Source organism: Carcharodon carcharias, chromosome 10, assembly GCF_017639515.1.
Source record: "Carcharodon carcharias isolate sCarCar2 chromosome 10, sCarCar2.pri, whole genome shotgun sequence".
In the NCBI taxonomy this organism is placed as follows: Eukaryota; Metazoa; Chordata; class Chondrichthyes; order Lamniformes; family Lamnidae; genus Carcharodon; species Carcharodon carcharias.
Genome location: NC_054476.1, coordinates 57,034,912 through 57,061,666, shown reverse-complemented (window position 1 = coordinate 57,061,666; position 26,755 = coordinate 57,034,912). Strand labels below are relative to the sequence as shown.

At 45.4% G+C, this 26,755-nt stretch overlaps 1 protein-coding gene across 1 annotated transcript in view; it reads right to left on the bottom strand.

Annotated features, from left to right (window-relative positions):
• The window catches only part of ppp1r32 (protein phosphatase 1, regulatory subunit 32), a 127,660-nt gene extending 114,441 nt beyond the window's left edge, over positions 1-13,219 (bottom strand). The window contains exon 1 of the mRNA XM_041196646.1: positions 12,963-13,219. Coding sequence (XP_041052580.1) covers positions 12,963-13,219 — 257 coding nt within the window. The remainder of the gene's footprint in view (positions 1-12,962) is intronic.
• Between the last annotated feature and the right edge of the window lie 13,536 nt (positions 13,220-26,755).

The following is a 26,755-nucleotide window of genomic DNA, read 5'->3' as shown; positions in this document are numbered from 1 at the left end:
CCAATCATTTTTAGATTCATTTCATTCATTGTAATAAGCTAACAAGATCAAAATGTCATTTTGTGTTAACATTGAGATAAGAAGCCATTTTGATGTTGTTAGCCTTTTACAACAAACAAACCCAAAACAGTATTACAAAGCAGTTACTGACTAGCAACAATTAAGCCATGACGCTAATTTAGATACACATACAATATTTTCACTTACACTGGGAGAGCACTTGGCCATCTCTACCCATATGAAAAGTGCTGCCAGTATGTACTACAAAGGAAATGCATTTCAAAGACCCTATAGCAGAACTTCTGAGTTTTAGTTTTCATTTTTTTTCCCTTTCCTGTTTCCATACAGTTAGTCAGGCAGTTTTATGTAAAATGTTCTGATGTTGATATTGTTTTGGTATAGCGCAATAATGATCCATAGAGGAAAGGACAGGTCCCAGATTCAATTCCAGTTTAAGGCTTAATAAATTAATCTCAATTTAGGAAGATTATTGGTGTTCTACAATATACCTCAGTGCCCAATATAGTGGAGGGAAAAGAGATTTTAATATTCTATTTCAAAATTACTTTGCCTTACTAACTGGCTTCACCATTCACAAACATCAAAAAGCAATGCCTTTTTGATCATGTTTTTGATCCACTGTGCCTGCCAAAATTACATTTTCCATTTTCCACACTTGTCATTCTGAATGCCAATTGCCAATTAACACCAAATTGGAAGCAGTTTCATACTGTGACCCCACTGGTAAAGTCCGAAGATGGTGGCACCAATCCCGGGAATGACACTTCAATTTAAGTTGGTAAGTTTTCTTTAAAGTTTTTGTTTTTGCTACAGTGGAGTAATAGTGCTCCTATAAAATGGAGTGCTTAATTGGTAAGGGGCTGTTTCTTTGTTTTTGGGTTCCAAGAGAGGTATTTTGTATCGCCCAGCCAACTATGAGCTGAACGAAGGCTGTTGAAACTAATTTCATATCGGACCCTTATAGCCAACGGTCTGAGGAGGCTTTATCATCTTAGTCTGCACCACCTTTGATCCTAGGCCCTAGTAATACGTGGTCAGAGTTACCAATAGATCAAGTTATCATGAGCACTAGGGAATCAGATGAACCCAGAATTACTAAACCATTGTGGGTGTGATGGAAGGACAGAACACAAGCTTCTCTCGAATGAGTTAACACTATACAACTAGGAATGGAGAATGAAGATTAATGTTGATTTAGGTTATGAGGTTTCATAGTATTGACTAGCAGAGCATGACAGTGTGTGATTTATCAGGAATTGTCACATGGCTGGTCCAGGGTAGACAAAGTACTTCCAAAAGAAAAGCAAAGAACTGAAAATATTGATAAATGAGATACAGAGAATTTTAGTAGTCATCCTCATGAATTAACTCTTGAACCTTTCCCATTGCAAAACTCTGTACTTATTAATGCTTATAAGAAATCCAAAATAAGAAAGCAAAGAAACATTCATTTTCAAACAATGGAATCTAAGTAATTAGAAACATTGGGGGAGGAATTTTAAATCCAGAAAGTGAGTGGATTTGCAAATGGGCAGATGGTTGAAAGGGCTGCAAGTACCAGTGCATCGGAAAGTGGGCAGCAACCGACTTGCTTCTGATTATAACCTAAGCATAATCTGCTGTACACGGGAAACCTTAGTGGAACAGGTGTGTTGACAATTATATGTAAAGTGCTCATTAAGAGCACTTGCATGTCCAACAGGTTGATTCAATGTGCCGAGTGTGTGGGTGAAGAGAGTTAGCGTGCTTTCTGCTTTTGTGTTAGTTTGCTTCTCATTGTCAGCCCACACAACTGAATAGCAGCAATGTGGAAACAATGTGTGAGTCTCTCCCTGTCAGCCTTTCCATTGGCAAGTCCTCAGCAGTGCCTCCTCATGGTGACACACACAAACAATTACGAACTACCAAAGAAGCATACTGTTTGGTATGATCAGCCAATCATAAGACTATAAGACATAGGAGCAGAAATTAGGCCATTCGGCCCATCGAGTCTGCTCCGCCATTCAAACATGGCCGATAAGTTTCTCAACCGCATTCTCCCGCCTTCTCCCCGTAACCTTTGATCCCCTTACCAATCAAGAACCTATCTATCTCGATCTTAAATACACTCAATGACCTGGCCTCCACAGCCCTCTGTGGCAATGAATTCCATAGATTCACCACTCTCTGGCTAAAGAAGTTTCTCCTCATCTCTGTTCTAAAAGTTCTTCCCTTTACTCTGAGGCTGTGTCCTCGGGTCCTAGTCACTCCTACTAATGGAAACATCTTCCCCACTTCCATTCTATCCAGGCCTTTCAGTATTCTGTAAGTTTCAATCAGATCCCCCCTCATCCTTCTAAACTCCATCGAGTATAGACCCAGTGTCCTCAAACGTTCCTCATATGTTAAGCCTTTCATTCCTGAGATCGTTCTCGTGAACCTCCTCTGGACCCTCTCCAGGGCCAGCACATCCTTCCTGAGATATGGGGCCCAAAATTGCTCACAATATTCTAAATGTGATCTGACCAGAGCCTTATAAAGCCTCAGCAGCATATCCCTGCTTTTATATTCTAGTCAATCGCTGGGATGTAAGGCCTATCTATATACCCGGTGTTACACCAGCACAGAAATTCATATCCAACATTGCTCCATTGCGTGGTAGCAAAATATCTTATTGGACTGAGGGTAGCATCCTGTCAGTGGAAAATATCACCAGCGTAGCCACTGCATCGTTGCAGCTTGAAATGGCTAGCTTCACCTGTTGTTCAAATTTTTGAGATACTTTGCCTTTCCATTGTAACTTAAGGTAGACCAGGCACTTTTCAGCACCGAAAAGTCGCAGCCTTTGGCCCATTTGCTATTTGCATGATGCACAGCAAACAATGAGCTGATCAGGATAACCATTGTCCCATAGGATAGCTTTGATGCGCTCTATTTCTGTGTCAAGCTTGCAAGGTAAGCAAATGGCTAGGGCCCTATTTATAAGATTTCTGATAAGATCTACTTCAAAATGTCTACTGTGAGAATGTGATTCCACAACTGGGCAGCACTTACTGAACAATCCTAAGTGTGCTACATGCTACATTAAGAACCAATTTAAGATCATCAGTCAAGCTCGGAGTGTGGCGCATTTATGCTTGCTAGAAGCTACATGGATTCATAAGGAGGGGAGGAGCTCTGTCCAGACAAAAGGCAGATAGTCAAGCACCTTTTTTGAATTACCCAGGATCTTGGAGAGTTGTGGATACTTCAAGAGAGTTGAAGGCTAAGGCAGTAAACACTGACAAAAAATCTGGAGTGGAGCCCAAAGTCAGAATGATGTCTAAATATGTCATCTTTCATGCTATTCCTGCGACCCAGCTAGTAACAAATGTGGTGCTTTGCATTCGGTTGCAACAAGAGGGACCCTTGCTTCTGATCAGCCCAGGTGTCCATAAATTTTGCCCAGGCTTGGGCCCTGGAGAGAACACTCCTGTTTTGCTGCAAAGCATTAACACAAACACGAGTGAGTAGTTACAATTGATAAGCCCAACTCGCCTGGCGTAGAGAACAGGTGCTACAGGCTGTCTCCAATGGTGGGAAGGACCATTATGTCCCTTTGGTCAGTCACTGCCCATCTCAAGTTGGGCAGCCTCAAATAACTGAGGTGCTGACCTGCCATGGTCCATCTCCTTCAATGAGTGCTTGGAGCTTGTCTCTGCTCAACAAATGGTCGGAATCCATTGCACCAGACCAACAAACAAAACAAACAAAAACAAAGACGATGCCAACTGTCCGACTGGCAAGCTGGAATATCAGGACCATGCACACAGGATTGACAGATGACTTTCAACTGACTGATAACACATGCAAGGCAGCTGTGATCAAACAGAACTTAATAAGCTAAACACCGACATAGCATCGCTACAAGAGACCAGACTTGCCAAAAGTGAATCACTGAAAGAAAAACATTACACGTTCATCTGACAGGGGAAGAGTTCAGAAGAAAGGCCTGAGCAAGGTGTAGGCTTTGCTGTAAGGAACTCGCTAATCTCGATGGTAGAACTCCTTACAAATGGTTCAAAAAGTGTTCTCTCCATCCCCCTCTCAACTCAAAAAGGGCCAGTTAAAGATTATATGCTCCAATTCTCCACTCTATGAGGAACTTGACACTGCTATCAGCAGAATCCCTAAGTCAGAGCATCTTTACCTACTCAGGGATTTCAATGTAAGTATGGGTGTGGACCATGAGGCACAGCACTCCTGCCTCAGACATCATAGCCTGGGACAGATAAGTGAGAATGGACAGAGGCTACCTGAGCTTTACTGCTACCTTGAGCTTTGTGTAACTAATACCTTCTTTCAGAACAAACCATGCCACAAGGATCAGGGCATTGGCTCTCTGAACAGCATTAACATGCAGCTACCATGGTGCTGACTGTGGTACAGGTCAGTCCTGATGTGAACTAGGGTGTTGGTGCAACACTTGAAGCTGTTTCATTCAAAGCAGAAATGCAGTCCTCAGCCATACTGCCTACCCAGATAAAAACCAACAGCTTCACAAATCAATTGACCAAGATTTCTCTGGCAAAAATACACAGAGTGCAGAAGCGAAATAGAACATCCTTCAGGACATCAACTACAACACCGCACACTCAACATATGGGAAGCAAGAGTGGATAAATGCTGCCTGCTTCAAGGCTAACATCACAATGATGGAACCTGTCATTGAAGCCAAACAGTCTGCTCTCATTGATTACACAGAGATCTGAGTGAGAAAATCCTGAAAACACTAAGAGCCGCTTGAAGTAAATTCCAACAAAATGCTAGGAGGTGCGCCAATGGTTACATTACAACTCTGCCAGAATATTCAGGTGTCCTTCAACACAGGGAATGTCAGGGGCATGTATGAAAAGATCAAAAAGGCAACAGATCCATCAGCAAAGAAAATGGCTCCATGGAAAACAAAGGCAAGGGAGGTCATCATTGACTACAATAAATAGTTGGAGAGATGGGTGGAGCACTACCTTGAGTTGTACTCTAGGAAGAAGACTGTCACCAAGGAAACTCTAGACACCACAGAAAGCCTGCCTGTCATGGAAGAGCTAGATATCGAACACACGGTGCAGAAACTATTGATTCATTTGCCTTGGGTAAAGCTCCTGGTGCTGATACCATACTGCCTGAACTCGTCAAGCAAGGGAAACCAGCACTCCTGTAGCATCTGCATGAACTTCTCTGTCTCTGCTGGAGAGAGGGGACAGTGCCCCAGGATATGCAGGATGCAGAGACTGTGACCCTGTACAAGAACAAAGGTGACTGCGATAATTATAACAACTATCGAGGCATCTCATGGCTGAACATCGTGGGAAATGTATTTGGCCTTGTCAGATTGCAGATCCTGGCTGAACCCAACTATCCAAAATCCCAGTGTGGTTTTAGAATTGGAAGATCTACAATTGACATGACCTTCCCAGTCTGGCATCTGTAAGAGAAGTTCCGTGGACAAAGGTGACCACAATATATTGCCTTCATCGATCTCACCAATGCATTTAACCATGTGAGCAGAGGCAGTCTATTTAAGTTGCTGTAGAAAATTGGCTGCCCACTGAAGCTGCTCAATGTGTTTTCCTCTTTCCATGAGAACATGATGGGTAAGGTCAGCTATGACGGGCTAACATCAGAACTCATTGAAATCCACAGTGGGGTCAAACAGGGTTGTGTTCTGGCACCGACGCTCTTTGGCACATACTCCTCTTTGCTGCTGTTATATGCCTTCCCAGAGGATGTCTACTTACATCCCAGAACTAATGGAAAGTGGTTCAGCCTCGCTTATCTGAGATCCAAGACAAAGGCGTACCAAATCATCATCAGAGAGTTGTTATACACTGACAATCACCTTCAGCAGCAAATGGACAGACTCTTTCACATCTGTAAAGAGTTTGGTCTGACCATCAGCATTAGGAAGGCAATTATCATGGTCCAGGATGTTGCCACGCTGCCATCTATCAGCATTGAAAATGTGATACTGAAAGTTGTTAATAGCTTCACATATCTAGGCTCTGCAATCGCCAATGATCTGTCACTTAATGTTGAAATCAACACAAACATTGCAAAAGCTGCAGCTGTTCTGTCCACGCTGAGTAAGAGAGTGTGGAACAACAGCAACCTGACTGAGAACACCAAACTGCAAGTCTGTCAAGCCTGATTCGTCAGCGCACTCCCCTACATTGGTGAGACCTAGACAACATATGTTAGGCAGGAGGAAAGGCTGAACAGTTTCCACCTTTGCTGTCTTAGATTTATCCTTGGCATCTCTTGGCAGGACATGGTCACCAAATCAGAGGTCCTGGACCATGCTAATTCCAGCAATATACACTCAACGTCTTCGCTGACTCAACCATGTTCATTGGGTGGATGACTGCTATATACCCAAAGACCTTCAGTACAGTGAATTGGCCAACCTCTTGGGCATCCATACCTCTGCTACAATGACACCTGCAAAGGGATATAAAGATAGCAGACACTAACACTAACAACTGGGAGACAGTAGCTGACAGCTGTGACCTCTGGAGGTTGACTGCTAGGAAGGACATTGGAAGAGGCGAGCAGAAACAAAAAACTTGGTCGGCCAAGAAGAGGTCCCAGGGAAATCAGAGGCCAGCAAATCGTGCACCTTCTCAGCCCACTGTCTTTCTCTGCAGCAAAAGTGGCAGAGACTGCCATGCCAGATTGGGAGCTTCTGAGTCACACCAGGCAATGCTCAACAAAGAGTTGACCATCACCAGCAAAACTATCATCTTACGAGACAGAAGGCTGCCACCACCAAGAGCAGTTTTAAGTCAGGATTTGAGATTTAACTGTGGGTGCACAGGTTTCCCAGACTTTGTGGAACTTGTCAGGGAAATCAAGGTGAGAGAATAGTGGGATTTGAGGGGCCTGAACAAATGATAAGCAGGTTATCCTTCAAATACAGAAACCATACACCTGCTTCCTTGCTTGGGTGAAAGGCTTTGCTCACTGGACTTGTCCTCAGAGTAGGTTTTCACTACTTTGAAGGTCATCTCCACTACTTTGGCATTTTCTGCCTTTGATCTACACTTCCCAGTTGCCAACCTTTAATTCAGCAAATTTAATGAAGAATAAAGTGAGCAGCCGCTGTGGCAGAGGCAGTATCAGAGCACAGAGATGCAATCCACTGAAGGCGATATCCCCATGGTTTGCATCCGGAGGATGAGTTTCTTGGACATGACTGAGCAGCAGTGCCTCGGGACACTCAAGCTTTCATGTCAGATGATCGCAAACCTTTGCAACCTCTGAGAAGAAGACTTTGTACTGTTGGGCTCCTCTGCTGTCAGGAAGCCCAAAAGTAAAAATGCAGCCTATTTTAACTAAAAATTCCCCTGGTGATCTAATGGGTAGCAGCCCCACTCAGTGTTGCACTGAAAATATTTCACGTTTAATTGCAGGTTGGGGAGATTAGTTGATTTTAGGCAGTTAGGGCAATACAATTGGCCTCAGTACCCCAAATTGCAGTGGGGAAATTCAGCCAAGAGTTCCTGCTTTTAGTACATACTGGAAGGTGTGTGTGTGTGTGTGTGTGTGTGTGTGTGTGTGTGTGTGTGTGTGTGTGTGTGTGTGTGTGTGTTTAAAAGTGATTTACGCATATTGGCATTTTTCCAAGGACAGTTCATTCTGCATAAATTTCTATTGAAGTCCCTTCCATAAGAACACAAGAACATTATAAATAGAGGCAGGAGTCCACCACACAGCCTGTCAAGCCTGCTCTGTCATTCAATACAATCATGGCTGATCTTGGGCTCCAACTTCATTTACTCACCCAATCTCCATATCCCTTAATTCCCTGAGAGACCAAAACATCTGGCTATCCCAGCTTTAAATTTAATGATGCAGCATCCACAATTCCAAGAATAAAGAATTGCAAAGAATTCCAAGATTTATAATCCTTTGAGTGACATAATTTCTCCTCATCTCAATCTTAAATGATTAGCCCCTTAACCTGACACTGTGCCCTGTGTTTTAGATTCCTTGACCAGGGGAAACCAAACTCTCAGCATCTACCCTATCAAGTCCCTTCAGAATCTTGTATGTTTCAATGAGATCACCTCTTATTCTTTTAACCTCTAGAGAATATAGGCTCAGTTTACTCATTCTGTCACAGAGGACAAACCCCTCATAGCAGGGACCAATTTAATGATCATTTGCTGTACCGTCTTCAATGCAAGTATATACTTCTTTCAATGTGGAAACCAAAACTGCACATACAACTCCAGATAGGTCCTCACCAAAACCCTGTACAAGGCTTCTTTATTCTTGTAACTCTTTCGATTACAAACACATTTCCATCTGTTCCTATTCAGATAAAGTTACATTGTTTCATAGTTCGCCATTGTGAGATTTGAACTCTTGATAATCTTTTAAATGAAAACCAAATCAACAAAATTGGGATAAATCAGGCACAGCCCCTAATTCAGGTCAGCTGTAAAACCAAGGACAAAGTTTAAAGGAACCTTACAAACTTTAAATCAAAATGTGATTAAAGGGGTCAACAAAACACCCCAGTCCCCGCGGTGCCCACCGAGCACGGAAGGCCTCGAGAGTGTCAGCAGACACCGCGTGCTCCCTCTCCAGGGATATCCGGCAGCGAACGTAGCCGCAGAAGAGGGACAAACAATCGGGCGGGACTCCCCCATCGATCGCCCACTGCCTGGACCTGTTAATGGCCAACTTGGCCAGGCCCAGGAGCAGGTTCATGAGGAGGTCCTCCTCCTTCCCGACCCCCTTCCACACCCATAGATCAGGAGCGTGGGGCTGAAGTGCAAACAAAACATCAATAAAAGGTTTTTCAAGTAACTAAAAAGGGAGTGCAACCTACAACACCCTAGGTATACATGGTCCACGGACTCCACAAGACCGCAAAAAGGGCACGTGTCCTGAGAGTCCGTGAACCTATGCATCCTCTTATTATAGGGGACTGCTGCATGCAACACCCTCCAACCCAGGTCCCCGATAGAAAGGGGGAGGACACCTCCTTAGAGGGCCTCCCATCGGGGGCCTCCGCCGCCGGACAGCAACAAGGCACGCCAGGGCGTGTCTGGGCGACGGACAAGGGCGAGAAAATGGAAGGTGTGCAGCAGCAGTCCATACAAAAAGCCCCTCAAAAGATGTAACTCTTTTGAGTACAAACACATTTCCATCTGTTCCTATTCAGATAAAGTTACATTGTTTCATAGTTCGCCATTGTGAGATTTGAACTCTTGATACTCTTTCGAGTACAAACCTGTTTCCATCTGTTTCAGATGAAGTTACATGTTTCACAGTTTGCCATTGTGAGATTTGAACTCTTGATGTTGTAACTCTTTCGAGTACAAACCTGTTTCCATCTGTTTCAGATGAAGTTACATTGTTTCATAGTTTGCCATTGTGAGATTTGAACACTTGATACTCTTTTGAGTAAACCTGTTTCCATCTGTTTCAGATGAAGTTACATTGTTTCATAGTTTGCCATTGTGAGATTTGAACTCTTGATGTTGTAACTCTTTCGAGTACAAACCTGTTTCCATCTGTTTCAGATGAAGTTACATTGTTTCATAGTTTGCCATTGTGAGATTTGAACACTTGATCTTGGGGTTGCAAACCCAGTACCATAACCACTTGGCTATTTAGGCCAAGCCTCTTTATTCTTGTATTCCAATCCCCTTGCAATAAAAGTCAACATGCCATTTACCTTTCTAATTGCTTGCTGCACCTGCATGCTAACTTTCTGCATTCCTTGTACAAGCACACCTGAGTCTCTTTAAACATCAACATGGCGGGGGGGGTGTATCCTAAAGATGCATTGGGGAACTCCCCCCCTTTCCCTGCAAGTTCACAGATAAGGTTTACTTGGCAATTGCCTGAAAGTGAAAACTTCCCCTGGGCAATTGCCCTGCACGGGGAACCATCTGAAAATTTTGGATGGTTCCAACTGTGTTACAGCAATAGTTACCCGGATAACTTCTGAGTAACTGTTGCACAGACCCACACCGACCACCCCACCCCCCACCCCCCAACACCCCCAATCCCCGACACAGGATACCTCTCACACTCGTGAACTCCCAACAGCCTCCCCCCCCAACCCCCGCCTCCCCACTGCACCCCTCCTTCCCCGACAACTCTCCCCCACAGGTCTCTCCTCAAAACCAACCTCCCTCCCACCTGGCCTGACCCCCCCAGGGGTCTCCCATCATCCCCCCTGAATATGTTCCACCACAGGACTCCCCCACCCCTTCCCCAACCTCCCAGGCATCTCTTCCCACCCAACAAACACCCCAGGGGTCTGCCCCCACCCCAAAGGCACTATACCCCATGATAGCAACTCTCCAACCCACGGGATTCCCTTCCGCACCCACAGGACTCTTTGCCCCTCCCCCAAGGCCAGATCTGACCCCCTTCCCCCGAGATCCGATCCAACACCCCCCCCCAACCAAACTTGAACAGGCCTGACCCATTTTTCCCAACCCTCAAGACTTGACTGAACCCCCCCTACTCCCCCGAGGTCATATCCAACACCCAGCCCCTGGACAGACCTGCACTCCATCAAGGTAGCCATAAGTGGGTTCCTGCAGAGGCAATGCAAGAGGGATACAGAGCACCTCGATGTCCCCCCAGGTGCTCCTTCCCCTCGAGGAGTCAGGCCGGGGCCCTCCAGCATCCGAAGGGATGGGGAGCAGCTGATGGACATCCAGAATCATCCATCAGGAATCCCAGAGGCTGTCTGCTTCCTCCAAGTCCCTTCTGCCTGTGGCTCCCTCAACCTCATCCTCTGTCACTGCAGAGGGAGCAGCTGGCCCACAGGATGACAGCCAAAGCAAACCGGCGACTTCAAATCTCAGCTCTCCAAAGTCATCAGAGACAACAGGACCAACCAGTGCACAGGCTGTCTCCATCCCTGCTATGGATGTCAGGGCAGCACCTAGAAGTGTTAGGCCTAGAAAAGTTAAGACATTCTGATCACAAATGGTTGCACAGGTCAACATATCTTGTCCCTTTATAATCTGAAAATATATTCACTTTCACTGAATAATGTGTAATGGTGTCTTTCAGCTTCACGAGTCCTCCCACTGCATTCCCACCCCCACTAGTAGTTCAGCTGCACGCAGCTGGCCCACGAGTGATTCTGGAGGGAGAAGTTTGTGTGTAGCAGGGTCTTCAGGAGCCTCGTGCAAATACTTTCCCACACACATGGATCTTTCCTCCATCATGCTCATCTCAATGTTTTCAATGCTGCCTGCTGGAGTTCCCTTGTCCATCTGAGCTGACCTACCTCTCCGCCCACCCACTGATCACATTCCCACGCAGCACCTATTCTTGCCTACCACGAGTCTCCTTTCATTTTGGATTTAGAAGCATGGCGTGTGTAAAATTCTTCATCCTTTCCCCTCCCAAGCCACCCATGTCCTTTCCCCCATCGCAGTTGGCACAGTTGGCCCATCCGGCATCACCTACCAGCCACAACCCTTTTCTTTCAGGGATGTCCAGGTGGACATGCACGTTCCCTACTTTCCTGAAAATCCCACCCCCATCTACATTAACCTCCTCAGCCTCCTCCTTCCCTCCCCAAGGATCCATGTCTGCCTCCAAACAACCACCAACCACCTTCACCATCCCTTCTACTGATACTGTTGCACTCTCACTGTCCCACCATACTGGCTCACTCTGCCCTCTCATTCTCACCATTCCCTCCTACCATGCCCACCCTCATTTTGTTCCCCAGGAGGCAGTTATCTACTCCAATGCACATACCCCTCCCTTGCACATTCACCTGGACACCCAACACCCTATTACTCCTTCCTCCTTCGGTACTCCTTCCCCCCTTTAAATTCCTTCCCCCATCGGAACTTTTCCCCCCTCAAAAATCCTTCCCCACCCCAGATTCCTTCTCCCACCCAGGACTCCTTCCCCCGCCCCCGCCACTTCCTTAGTCCTTCCCCAGCCCTTACTCCTTCCCTTTTCCTGACTCCCTCCTCCCCCTGGACTCCTTCCTCCCCATGGAGTCCTGACCCCCTTGGAAATCCTTCCTCCCCCTCAAGTCATACCCCACTCTGAACTCCTTCCCCCATCTTAACTCCTTCTCTTACACCTTCCTCCCTCCTTACTCCTACCTCCCTAGCTACCATATTCTTCCCCATTACCCCCTCCTCACCTGTACTCCCTCCTCCTCCCAAACTCAACCCAACAACTTCATTCTTCCCCAACCCTCATCTCCTCAACACATACCTTCATTCCCCACCCCCAACCTCAATACCCACTCCCCCCCCAACCCTCTCCTTGCCCGCCCCCCCCCCCCAACCCCCAAAACACCCACCCCCCTCCTTCCTCTCCCAGTAAGCCCAAGATCTTGCTCTCCCATCCCTCCGGTACTACTTCCCTCTCCCACTCACAGCTGGACCTTCCTCTCCACCCCCTCGACGATCATCTGTAGCAGACCATGGCCACAACACTGAATTCCTGAAGCAGACCCTCAACGGAGACTATCCATCTTCCGTAAGCTGTTTCACAGTAGAGCCATGTCCATGAAAATCCACCCAGCATGTGATGGACGTTCCTCCAGAGTCCCAATGTTGTTGGGGTCCAGCATCTTCTGCTCCTTGGATGCCCGCGACGTGAGCAAGGCCCTAATGGTAAGTCCGTACTTCTGCACATCACACTTGCCAAGACTTGTTCTGCACCAGCATGACTTCCTGCCAACATGGGTGGTAAATTTGACTTGAGGATTGATTCTGGCGAGCTGGGCTTATAATAATATGCAGATGTATTACAATGAAGTTCCCGGTTTATGGTGATGGGAAACACAGCCCATTATTGACGGGTAGAGCAGACAATTGCAAACGTGTTTCACGATGGCGTGAAACCGATTTTGGCCTTCCCGCCATATTGTCCGTTCACGCCTGCCATGATGCCCAATGTACAGAGAATTCTACCCTAGGAGCAGAGTGCCAATCTGGCTCTGACTCCCACTCCGCAGAAGCTCAGACCCATTAATTTCACCAATTGCCTCACTCATTTTAGCAGTTAGGTTTTCATCTAATTCTGGTATGAATTTTGTGTCTTCTACTATGAAAATAGACACAAAAAATTTGTTCAATGCCTCTGCCATTTTATCATTCTCTGTGATAATTTCTTCTGTCTCTACTTCTAAGGGGCCAACATTTACTTTAGCTACTCTCTTCCTTTTCATATACTTAAAAAAACTCTCTCAATCTGTTTTTATATTTCTGGCCAGTTTACTCTTATTCTATTTTTTCCTTTTTTTAATCAACTTTCTGGTCACCCTTTCCTGGTTTCCGAAACACTCCTAATCCTTAGACTTGCTACTATTTTTTGCAACATTGTAAACCTCTTCCTTTAATCTAATACTATCCTTAGCTTCCTGAATGAGCAATGGATGGATCCTTCTTGCTGAGTTTTTTTTTCCAATGGAATGGATTTTTGTTGAACATTTTGAAATGTTTCTTTAAATATTTCCCAGTGTTCATATTTACCCAATTAACTTAGCCTGTTCCCCATTCCTACCTATGCAATTGACTTTGTTTAAGTCTAAGATTTTTGTTTGCGATTGGAATAAGTTACTTTCAAATTTAGCATGAAATTGAACAGTATTATGGTTACAATTTCCCAGAGGATCTTTTACTATGACATTACTGATTAACCCTGCTTCATTAGACAATACGAGATCTAAGACAGTTTTATACCTAGTCAGTTCCACTACACACCGCTCCAAAAAACTGTCATGAAAATATTCCATCAACTCATCTTCTAGACCACTCTTGCCAATTTGATTGTCCCAGTCTATATAAAGACTAAAGTCCCCCATACTTATTACATTTCCTTTGTTACAAGCTCCACTAATTTCTTGTTTAATGCTCTGCCCAACAGTATAACTGTTGGGAGAATCTATAAACTACTCCCACCAGTGTTTTCTGACTCTTGCTATTCCTAATTTCCACCCATACTGATTCTACTCCATGATCTTCAGAGGCCATATCCTTTCTCATCAATGTCCTTATGTCATCTTTTACAATAAAGGCTACCCCCATCTCCTTTGCTATTCTGTCTATCTTCTTGAAATATTGGGGAGAATTTTATCCCCATCGGGCGGGCTGTTTGGGAGCAGGTGTAAGAACTGATCGTCACCCACGATCAGCTCTGCACCGCCATTTTACATGGGCGGGGCAATTAAGGCCTGCCCAGCATGAAGCATGGCTCCTGAAGACAGTGGGAGTGGTTGGGTAGCGGCGGGAGTGCAATGACCACCGGGTCCAATGGTGACCTAACAGCTTGTTCAAACAGAGCGCAGGCAGCCTTGCAAAGGCTGTTCATCATGGCCAGCAGAAGGGCTTCCCAGAGCGCTGCTGGAGAACAGGCCAGACAGGAGGGTAGGGCAGCGGGGCAGTGGTTTTCTGATGAGTGCCTAGCTCCCCTCCTGGAGGAGGGAATAGCACAGCGGGAGGTCCTTGTTCCAAGGGACGGGAGGAGGAGGCCCCCAATACCTGACCAGACGTGCCTGGGAGATGGTGGCAGACACAGTCAGCTTCCACAATGTTGTGCGACACACATAGGTCCAGTGCCACAAACAATTCAATGACCTCTTGCGCTCGGAAAGGGTGAGTACCACATTGGCAGAGGTCACTTAACATAGCACGCACACCTGCCCCCCCAACTCTGAGTGCAGTTACAGCATTGAACCCTTCACGGTATGTTTCCCTCGCTGGGTGGGCTGGCAGATATTGCCCAAGCATAGTTCACCCTGAGAGGGTTGTGCTGAGATGGGTTCTGCACCCGCAGCATGTGTGACACTGATACCCAGAGTACTGTTTTGGGGGCAACCTGGAGGATCTGCACCTAGGCTCAGTGCTGGAACTGCAAAACGTGTCAAAGTCAGGGTGCTGACATGCTGGGAGGGGAGCTTCCAGGTGGCAGATCCATCTGCTGCCCTTGGCGTTCCACATACTTATACCTCCTTGCTTTGCAAGGTTAGACCATGTGGTGCCAAATGTGATGGAGGCAGCATGTGGTCAAGGGGGGAGGGAGTAAGCCCTGGCTTCTTGGTGTGAGTGTGTGGCAGCTGCAGGGTTACGAATCACTGGAGCCAGCAATGTCCCACTCTTGTTGGCTTGGCAGGGATGCAAAGGAATCCAGTTACAGAGTGGACTAAACAATGCTCCTCTCTCCTTTTCAGGAGAAGACCGTACACAATAACTCTGAAGGATACGGACTTGCGGAGGCCAGGCCCAGTTGACCATCAACACCAGCTACAAGCAGGAGGCGATGGATCTGGAAAGGCGCTATGCACCCATGTCCACCGGTGGTGGTGAGGCTGGGGTGCCACGGGGAGGTAAGATTGCCAAGCACTGAGGTCACCATGTGTGTCCCACCATGGCAGTGCTGAATGTTCAGTGATTGAAGTTTGTAACATGGGTTGACCATTGATTATGGAAGGATAAGCGCATACTAAACTGGGGACAGGCATGTACATTGACATTGTCTCCATTTTCACTAATCAAATGTCCTTGTTCTTCCTTTCAGCATCACCGGAGCAGGGTCGGGAGGAGGAGGCAGAGGGGCCACCTCTCACACCTGAGGGCCCTGAACAATTGGACTCACCAGCGTCACACCATCTCAGCCAGGCAGGCACCAACGCAGATACCAGCACCTCGGTGGGAATTAGATCATCGGCTAGTGTCCTGGGGCACAGCAGTGAGGGCACTCCACACTCACTTGAGGTGCGGGCAGAGACAGAGAGTGCTGAGGGCTTCGGCAGTCGGAGGACTACAGGGGACCAGGCACATGCACATTCGGTGGCTGATGATGTGCCTCTGGAGTCATCCGTGAGGCAGCAGATGCTGGAAGTCCAGCAGGGTGTGCGGGAGGATCTGGCGGAGATACGTAAGGCAATGTGTGGCATGGTGCCCGTGCTGGAGGAGTCCACACAGAGCATCACCGATGCAATGAGCCTCATGGTCGAGCGCCATGCTTCCTCCATGGAGACAGTGGCGACTCTCATGGAGAGGCTCCTCCAGGAGAACAATCAGGGCCTCCTGGGGTTGTGTTCTGACCTGCAAGCCCTCACACCAGCATTGGCCTCAGCTGGTCAGTGTCTGCGTGGGAAATGGTTTGGGCACCAAGTATCCCAGCTCGGTGCCCATCCATCAATGGTAAGCATGGAGATCTGAAGCGACCTCATGTCAGCGCAGCAGCTGCCTGTCGTCTCTGTGGGCTCCTCTCAGGGCGCTCTGAGTGAGGGCGGCAGCTCCTCCACCCCTCTGCCAGTGACCATGGGATCTGATGAGGCTGCGGTGACTGGGGAGATGCCAGCTGTGGAAATGGCCGCTCCCTCCCAGGCTCCACGGGCCAGAGGACAGCCACCAAGGTCACCAACAGGACAGCACAGTAAGCAGGCTGTATCAGATGCCAGTACCAGCAAGGAAAGAGCACCTAGATGTAGCACCCAGAAACATAAACTTAAGGCACCTTAGGCACACTACGGGTTTCTCACTGGTGGTTTTATGTTGCCCCGCTATTAGTTGATGACCACTTGGTGTGATGCATAACACCTTTGCTTTCATTTTATTCATTTTGTTAAATAATTAAATTTTGATATGTGAGCATGGCTCAGGGTGATTCATTACTTCTGCAGGTGGACAGGAACCCATAATGTTATGAGTGTCTTGTTTTACATTGAGCTTTATTGACAAGGCACTTAATTAATGTTCCTATCCAGGCAGATTTAGCACTCAGGTATCGAGTATGGAGCCTGGAGCCCTGGCTTGTGTTGGAGGTCCGTCTGTGGTGGGCTAGGATTAAATCCTCCCAGGTGTTCGTCCCTCCCTAGAGGACGCCCAGGTCAGCATCTATTCCTCAGCATTTTCCTGTGCATGCTCATCCTCGGACTCACTGCTGGACTCATCGTGTGCATGCAGCCGCAGCCAATGCATCTACGTCATTCTCGTCCACTGCGTCCCCCCTTTCCAGTGCCAGATAGTGGAGAGTGCAGCATGCAACCAGTATCAGTAACACACGATCTGGGGGGTACTGGAGTTCTCCCCCTGAATGGTCCAGGCATCGGAAGCGCATCTTGAGAAGACCGATGGTTCTCTCCACCACAGCCCTTGTGGAGGTGTGGCTCCTATTGTACCGCTGCTCGGCCTCTGTTTCTGGATGGCGGAGAGGCGTCATGAGCTACGTTCTGAGGGGATAGCCTTTGTCACCCAGCAGCCATCCATCAAGCCGGGCTGGAGCACTGAAGAGCCCCAGCACCTGGGAGTGTCTGAGGATGTAGGCATCATGGGAGCTGCCTGGGTACCTTGCACAGACTTGTAGAATCTGCATCCTGTGATCACACACTATCTGCACGTTCATGGAGTGGAAGCCCTTCCTGTTGATGAAGGCACCGGGCTCACCTGCTGGCGCCTTGATGGTGTGCAATCTATTGTACCCTGAATGTGGGGGAAGCCAGCAATCACTGCGAAGCCTCTGGCTCACTCTATCTGACTTGCCTGGTCCCAACAGTAGCGGATGAAAGTCAATGCATGCCTGAACAAAGTGTCTGCCACCTGCTTGACACAAGTGTGGACAGCTGATTGGGAAACTCCGCAAAGATCACCCACCGACCCCTGGAAAGAGCAGTGGCATAGAGGTTGAGGGCAGCCATGACCTTCAACGCCACTGGCATGGGGTGTCCACCCACACAGTTGGCGCAGATCTCAGGACCTATCATCTGACAGATGGAAGCCACTGTCTCCCTTGAGAGACAGAGCCTCCTTCAGCACTGAACCTCAGACATTCTGAGGCAGTTGCTTCACTGCCCGTAAACCCTGGCAGCAGGAAAGTGGCATCTTCTGTGTCCCCTTCCACCTTGGACTTCCTGTTGGCCCTACGCCCCTTGTGCCTGCGCCTCTCCTCCCAAAGGTGACTCCCCTGGAGGCTGAATGTGCACTCCTGGTCTCCTCCTCCTTCTAGTCCTCCCTTCCTCCTCAGAGGAGGTGCCTCCAGTGGAAAGCACAACTCCCATTCCCAAGCTAATGGAAGGCTTCCTGAAAACAGCAAGGCCCCAGAAATTATGTTTACTCCAGCATCCTGACCTGAAGGCTGTTCCTCCTGTCCATGCAGCTGTGAAGAGTTTTGAAGTATTCCTACTCCCAAAGGCAATCATCAATAACTTTAACAATTAAATGTCTGACAAATAACACTTGCAACCCCACTCACCCCTCTTATCCTACCCGTGGATGAGGTTTATAAAAATGTGGCCTACCCGCCTGCCTGTTGTGCCCGTGTGACAACTTGAAAAGGGCCCTGAAAAGTCTGCGTCAATTGCTGGCTCAAGGGCCTTAAGTGGACCGTTAATTAATGGTGGGCGCGCATCAGGGATCATCGCGTGCCCGCCCACCAAAATATCGCGATGGCGCGCCATGACATTGAGATGCTCGCCCAACATCACCACACCTCATTTTATGCATTGGCATGCAGGGCCTGCCCTCACACACCAACGAGAAAATCCCAGCCATTGTGTACCCTGAAATCTTTATTTCCCAACTTTGATCAGCTTGTAGAAATGTTTCTGTAATGATGATTGGATCTAAACCATTTACCTCTATTTGTACCACTGTTTCATTCATTTTATTGCAGATGTTTTGTGCATTCAGATAACGAACATTTAATTCCACTTTTTTACTTCTCTTCCCTGCAATGACCTTATTTCGCAGATGTATATTTTTTGCTAAACACTCTGTCCCTTCCTGTCCCACTCTGCTTGTCTTTACCCAGCCATACAAACTATACCTTTAACTTCCTTTGTAAACTCTCTTGTATTGAACTAGAATTTTAAATTAGCATAATGACTGTAAGAATATAAGAAAGCAATAAAGATAGGCCATGCAGGCCATCGAACTGTTTCTTTCACAGACCCTGTATAATCTGCTAAATTATGAAGTCCACCTTACCTACTTCCTCTCTTCATGGGGTAGCCAAAGCTTCACCACCAAAAACAATCCAGCAAAACCCCGCAGTGTCTACACTTACAATCTCCATTATTCAACCCTGTTCTGTTGCTTTCTATAGAAGACATTGCAATCATTCAGCAGCACAGAAGCCACCACTTTCTGAACTTAGCATCGAACCAACAATCCCCTTTTCAAGCAGACGCTTATCCAGTTCTTTTAAATATGTCCCTAACACTTGGGGTATCCAGATGTGTTCATTGTTGTGACTTGAAACTAATCACGATGCCAGATCATGCCAGTTTCCTTACACACAAACTTGTGAATATCACAGGTATTGCCTGGTCCAACAGATCTGCTTAAAACATCTTGGACTGCTCACACCCACCAGCCATGTAATCTCCTAGGAGAGTCAAATAAAAAAGATAAAAATCTATAGTCAATCAGGGGAGAAAAATATGGAAAATTCTTTCCCGATCCAATTACTCCCTGAGTAACTAAGGTTGTTTTACACTGGGAATATTGTGACCCTCCTCTGAACCTTTTCCATAAGCCTCTATATCATCCACCATGAGTGGAGCAAAACTGAGCTCAATCATTTAAACAAAAACAGAAAGTGCTGAAAAAACTCAGCAAGTTCTGGCATCTGTGGAGAGAGAAACAGAGTTAACGTTTTGAGTCCTATCTTACTGCTCTTCAGAAGTTGAGTTATTGTTTTTATTTCAGATCGCCAGCATCTGCAGTATTTTGCTTCTATTATTGCAGTATTCTAAACGGTTGATTCAAGGTCTGTGTGCTTTGTTTGACATTGGAAGTCCTCATAATACAATATAATATCCTATATGCTTTGCGCATGGCTTCTTGTCATTGGCTTAGAGAACTATGAACTGTAACATCAAGGTCCTTCCTTCTCAGCCATTTTCAGTCCTATTTCTTGTGAAATGTGAGTACACTATACTTACCTCAAATACTATTTGCCAGAATTTGTCGCAGTGCCTCTGTGCATCTAAATCTGCTTGCAGAAATTTGTTATTCTTCACAATCCTTACACTCACCATTTTTTCAGAACAAGCTTCTTGGTGGTAGCTGTAGCAACACAGTAGATATTTGATAAAAGCAAAAAACTGCAGATGCTAGAAATCCAAAACAAGAACAAAATACCTGGAAAAACTCAGCAGGTCTGGCAGCATCTGTGGAGAGGAGCACAGTTAACGTTTCGAGTCCGAATGAGCCTTCAACAGAACTAAGTAAAAATAGACAATTTCTATTTTTACTTAGCACACTGCTGACCACAACACCATGCTTGGGCCTTCCTGTACTATATTGGAGACTCATTGTATCACGTAACCTGCCCATGCAATAATCAGTTACTTTTTGCTGCTGTTCTTCTGCCCTCCAGTGGACACTGCAAATGTTTGCAGTTGAAGTTATGACAGCAAAACATCACACTGGCTCTGCTAATGATTACACTTCTGTAGAAACGATAATCCAGTCAACCCTCAGAGGATCAAAGAATTCATTTCAAAGAAAATAACATATTTACCACTTATTAGTCCTAAAAGAGGTTGGTAATGGAGTAATATGTATATTTAGTTTTATTTATTTTGTTTAAAAAGGTACATTAGCACTAATCATGTTCTCCTGGTGCAGTGATGGGACTGTAGAAATTTGGCTGCTGCTTACACCTGTACTCCAATTATCTGATTTGGAATTTTAATGCAAGGTACATTTATTAACATAAATTAGCGCATGCATAAACAGTTCATAAATAAAGCTGCTGCTGCCCCAGAACCCATCACTAGAACTTGGTGCACACCCAGCATGTCAGCCATTGTGTGCCGGGAGTAGCATCAATTTATATTAATACCCTGACTCCATATTACAGCAGCAAGACAGTTCATAGCATCTGAAGTGCAGCAGTGCTGCAGCTCTTAAGCGGCTATTGGCCACCTAGGATTGCTAACCCTCCAGAATTGGCCTGGAGTCTCCATGAATTGAAGATCAATCTCCAGGGCACTGCTTTGTATAATACTGGAGAAAAATCATTGGAACATTAAAAAAGATTGTTTTTTACTTTGTCATTTCCTTTGAACATTTCTCTTTACCAGATATAAAAATACTGAAAATGAGGTGGAAAAAGACTGTTTGGCTGAGAGTCAAGCATCATCCAATTGAGTAATGAGTCTTTTTGCATTCCAGTTGGCATTAGAAAGCAACATGTCACAAGGACGGATGTGTTGGCTGATGAATGGCTGGAGCGTGGGGCTAAGTCATGTGATAAAACCTCCAGGAATACATTTAATCACAGTTGGCAACCCTATTACCAGCCTGTCTTGCTGTTCAAGAGGAGTTGAAATTACTCGACTAAGAGAACAAGTCAGAAGCATTCAACTGAAACAACTTGGGAGGTTCTGCAAATTATGGCATTCCTTTTTGGATCTAAGGATGATCTTAATCCTGAGCAGGAGTAGGCCATCCAAGCCCTCAAGCCTGCTCTGCCATTTAATAGGGTCATGGCTGATCTGACCGTGGCCTAACTCCACTTTCCTGCCTGCTCCCACAACCGTTGACCGTTTTATTGATCAAAAATCTAACTGAGCTTTGAATGCTTTTGAGGACTCGGGCTTCACAGCTCTCTGTGGTAGAGAATTCTAAAGACTCATGACCTCCTGAGAGAGTAAATTCCCCCTCATTGCCATCTTAAATGGATGAACCTTTATTTTGAAACTATGCCCCCAGGTTCTAGATTCCCCCATGAAGGGAAACATCCTCTCAGCATCTACCCTGTACAGATCCATCAGATTCTTAGATGTTTCAATAAGATCACCTTTCTACTAAACACCTGTTCAAACTTTTTTCATAAGACAACACCTTCATCCCAGGAATAAATCTAGTGAGTCTTCTCTGAACTGCCTCCAATGGAAGTGTATTCCTCTTTTAATAAAGAGACAAAAATTGTATGTAGTGCTCTGACAGGCAGTATTAGTGGAGTGAGAAACAAAGTTTGTATTCTGTTGAAAGGTCATTGACCTGAAACATTAGCTCTGTTTCTGTCTTTACAGATGTAGCCTGACCTGCTGAGTATTTCCAGCACCTTCTTTTTTTATTTCAGATTTGGAGCATCCAAAGTATTTTGCTTTTGTATTGACACAGTACTCTAGGTGTGGTCTCACCAACACCCATTACACTTGTAACAGGTCTTTCCCACTTTAATACTCAATCCCTTTTGCAATAAAGGACAACATTCCATTTGCCTTCCTATTTTCTTGCTGAACCTGCATGCTAACATTTTGTGTTTCATGTATGAGGGCACCCAATTCCCTCTATACTGCCGCATTCTCTGGTCTCTGTCTATTTAAATAATATTTGACTTTTCTATTCTTCTGACCAAAGTGGATGCCTTCATATTTTTCTACACTATACTCCATCTGCCAATTTTTAGCCCATCACTTTACTTAGCCATATCCCTTTGCAGGCTTTGGGCAGTATTCTTTTCAGGAAGGACCACCAAATTAAGTGCCAATCATTCACTTAACTGAGTAGTAACTGGCTTTCTCCAGGATCAAGGACCCCGGGGCTGAAGCCCCGTCCGCCGAGAGCTCCCAGCCAATCAAAAGCTGACAGCTCTTCATTGCTCAGCAGCGCCATTTGGGGGTTGGTGGATGCTTCCAGTACTACACCTGCCTGGCACCTATGGTCATTTGTGGGTCCAGACACAGGTGACTGATGGTGGAAGGGTATCCAGAGGTTGGGGTCATAGGGGCAAGGAGGAGATGGGCTGGCAGCAGGGGCAAAGGGGCAACTCTCAATGGGTCCCCATATTCCCAATGTCAGGTCCCTCTGAGTGCAGTATATGTCCAAATACAGCAAGATCTGGAAAATATCCAGGCTTGGGCTGACAAGTTGCAAGTAACATTCACGCCACAAAAGTGCCAGGTAATGACCATCTCCAAGAGAGAATCTAACCCTCGCCCCTTGACATTCAATGGCATTACAATTGCTGAATCCCAAACTATCAACATCCTGGGGGATACCATTGACCAGAAACTGAACTGAACTAGCCATATAATTACTGAGGCTACAAGAGCACATGAGAGGCTAGGAATTCTGTGGTGAGTAACTCACTTCCTGACTCCCCAAAGCCTGCCCATCATCTCCAAGGCACAAGTCAGGAGTGTGATGGAATACTCCCCACTTGCTTGGATGAGTGCAGCACCAACAACACTCAAGAAGCTTGACACCATCCAGGACAAAGCAGTCCACTGGATTGGCACCCCATCCACAAATATTCACTCCCCCCACCACCAACGCATAGTTGCAGCAGTGTGTACCATCTACAAGATACACTGCAGGAATTCACCAAGGCTCCTTCGACAGCACCTTCCAAACCCACGACCGCTACCATCCAGAAGGGCAAGGGCAGCAATCAGATTGGAACACCACCACCAGGAAGTTCCCTTCCAAGCCACTCACCATCCTGATTTGGAAATATATCGCCGTTCCTTCACTGTGGCTGGGTCAAAATTCTGGAACTCCTTCCCTAACAGCACTGTAGGTGTGTCTACATCACATGAGCTGCAGCAGTTCAAGAAGGTAGCTCACCACCACCTTCTCAATTAGGAATGGGCAATAAATGCTGGCCCAGCCAGTGACACCTACATCCTATGAATGAATAAAAAAAAAACGCCAACAAATTTGTCAAACACAATTTCCCTTTCTTAATAATTTGTTGACTCTGATTGATTGTATTATGATTTTCTAAATGTCCTGCTACTGCTGTATGTCCTTGATAATGAATTCCATCATTTTCACAATAATAGATGTTCGGCTAACTGACCTACAGTTTCCTGCTTTATACCTTCCTCTTTTCTTGAAGAGAGGTGTTACATTTGACCTTTCTGGAATCTAGAGAATTTTGGAAGATTACAACTAATGTATCCGCTATCTATCCAACCACTTAGGATGCAGGTCAGCCTTTAGTCCCATTAGTTTGCCTGGTAGTTTTTCTCCAGTGATAATAATTCTTTCAAGGTCCTCACTGTCTTTCTCCCCCTGATTCTCTATTATTCTCAGGATGTTTTTAATGTCTTCTACCATGAAGATAGGTACAAAACATTTATTCAAAGTCTTTGCCATTTCCTTGTTTTCCATTACTAATTCCCCAGTCACACACTCTAATGGAGCAACATTTAATTCAGCTACTAACTTCCTTTAATATACTTGTAGAAGAAGGTCTTACAATCTTGCTATATTTCTTGCTAGCTTATTCTTATAATATATTATCTACTTTTTATTTTTTTTAGTCATCCTTTGCTGGCTTCTATACTTTTCCTAATGTTCTGGCCCACCACTATTCTTTGCAGCATTTCTTTCGACTTGATACTTTCCTTAACTTACTTATTTAGCCACAGATGGTTCATCCCTCTCATAAAGTATTTATTTCTCAGTAGAAAATATATTTGTCGTGTGATATGAAATATCTCCTTAAATGTATGCCACTGCATATCTACAGTCTTACCTTTTATACTATTTTCCAAGTCCACTTTATCCAACTCTGTCTTCATACCTTTGTAATTGCATTTATTTTAAGTTTAAGGCATTGTTTCAGATCTAAGTTTCTCACCTTCAAACTGAAATTCTATCAAGTTATGATCAATCTTCCCAAGAGGATCCTTTACTGTGAGATTATTAATTAATCCTGTCTCATTACACAGTATCTGATCTAAAATAATCTGGTTCCTGGTTGGTTCCACCATGTACAGTGCTAAGAAGCTCTCAGATACTCTCTATAAACTTGTTCTCAAGGTTACCTTTGCCAAATTGTTAAATAAATCTGCACATATAATATAGTAGCCAGTTAAGTTTCTTTTCACATTTTTGTTTTAGTTACAGTGCTCCACCAGGGGCTGTTTTCCCCTTCTGATTTATTGATTTTAGTTTAATTTATTGATTTTGTTTCTCTAAAAAGAGTCTATAATGTAGTAGTTGCATAAATAAACAACACCTCAAACATTGACTGATTTCCTGTCACATGTAATTTTGTTTCAATGTTTTCATACAAATGCTGACAAATTCACCATTACCTACTTGGTTAATTTTGGTTTCCTTGCCTTTTCTGTCTCTGGATGGTGCAGATAGCGAGATGCAGTTGAAGGGATTGGGTTTACAAACAGTAAGTCGAGGCATCCTCTATGATGCTTCATCCTGCTGTTAATAATCTTTAAATTTATGAAATAGGGTGTCATTATTAGACTCAGAGGGAAAGCCATTTTAAGTGCTGGCGTGGAATGACTCTAGTACCTCTTGGGTCCATTGTTGCAATGGTGCACCTTTGTAGTCTACTGGCTGGTTGACACTCTTCATTCAACTGACAGAGTAAAAGCTTTGGGTACAATGTCATGGTTACCTCTACTAATGCCAGCTCCTTATTTCAAATTTTTTACAGAATTCGAACCTCAAACTGCCACGGGATTTGGACTCATTCTCTGAATTTTTAGTCCAGTATCATAACCATCTCAGCAGGCAGCAAGACTTGGACAACATACAGGCCTGAGCTGATAAGTAGCGAGTAATATTCATGCCACAAGTTCCAGGAAATGACCATCTCCAGCAAGAGAGAATCCAAACATCTCCCCTTGACATTCAGTGGCATTGCCATCTCTGAAACTCCTACCATCAACAGCCTGGGGGTTACCACTGACCATATAAATATTGTGGCTCAAAAACAAAATGCTGGAAAAACTTAGCAGGTCAAACAGCATCTGTGGAGAGAAAAATATAATTAATGTTTCAAGTCCATATGACTCTTCTTCAGAGCTCTTAAGAAATCATACGGACTCGCAACATTAACTCTGTCTCTCTCTCCACAGATGCTGTTAGACCTGCTGAGTTTTCCAGAATTTTCTGTTTTTGTTTCAAATTTCCAGCATCTGCAGTATTTTGTTTTTACCTAAATATTGTGGCGACAAGAGCAGGTCAGAGACTGAGATTTCCCTGGTAAGTAACTCACCTCCTGATTCCATAAAGCTTATCCATCTACATGGCACAAGTTAGAAGTGTAATAGAATACAGTTCTGTCGAAGGGTCATGAGGACTCGAAACGTCAACTCTTTTCTTCTCCGCCGATGCTGCCAGACCTGCTGAGTTTTTCCAGGTAATTCTGTTTTTGTTTTGTAATAGAATACTCTCCACATGTCTGGCTGATTGCAGCCCCAGCATTCAAGAAGCTCAACACCATACGAGACAAAGCAGCCGCTTGATTGGCACCCCAACCAGCAACTTAAATAGTCATTTCCTTCCTCACTAATAAAATCAGAAAACGCTGGAAAAACTCAGCGGGTCTGGCAGCATCTGGGAGAGAGAGACAGAGTTAATGTTGCGAGTCTGTATGACTCTTCTTCAGTTGTGTATGCCTAAGTTGTTTTATGAACTTTTGACACTTTAATGCATTACATAAGGTCTAAGGTTCTGAGCTATTTTGACCATGACACAAAATACAGGCTCAGTTCCCAGGAAGTCGGAGTTAGCAGAGAATTATTTAAACTTCTGAAATCCCCTTCTACACTCGCCCTCACTCACCTATCTTAGCTGCTGCAGCTGCCGGCTCCGTACCTTTCTCACTCTCTGCCCGAACAGCGACGGCTTCTATTTGTAACCTAGCAACCGTTACCTCGGCGATAGAGACAGAAGTAACATGTTAAAAATTAGCGCACACAATATTCTGCAACAAACTTACATGGACCAACCCAGATGGAGCGGCAGACCGCCTACAAACTTTT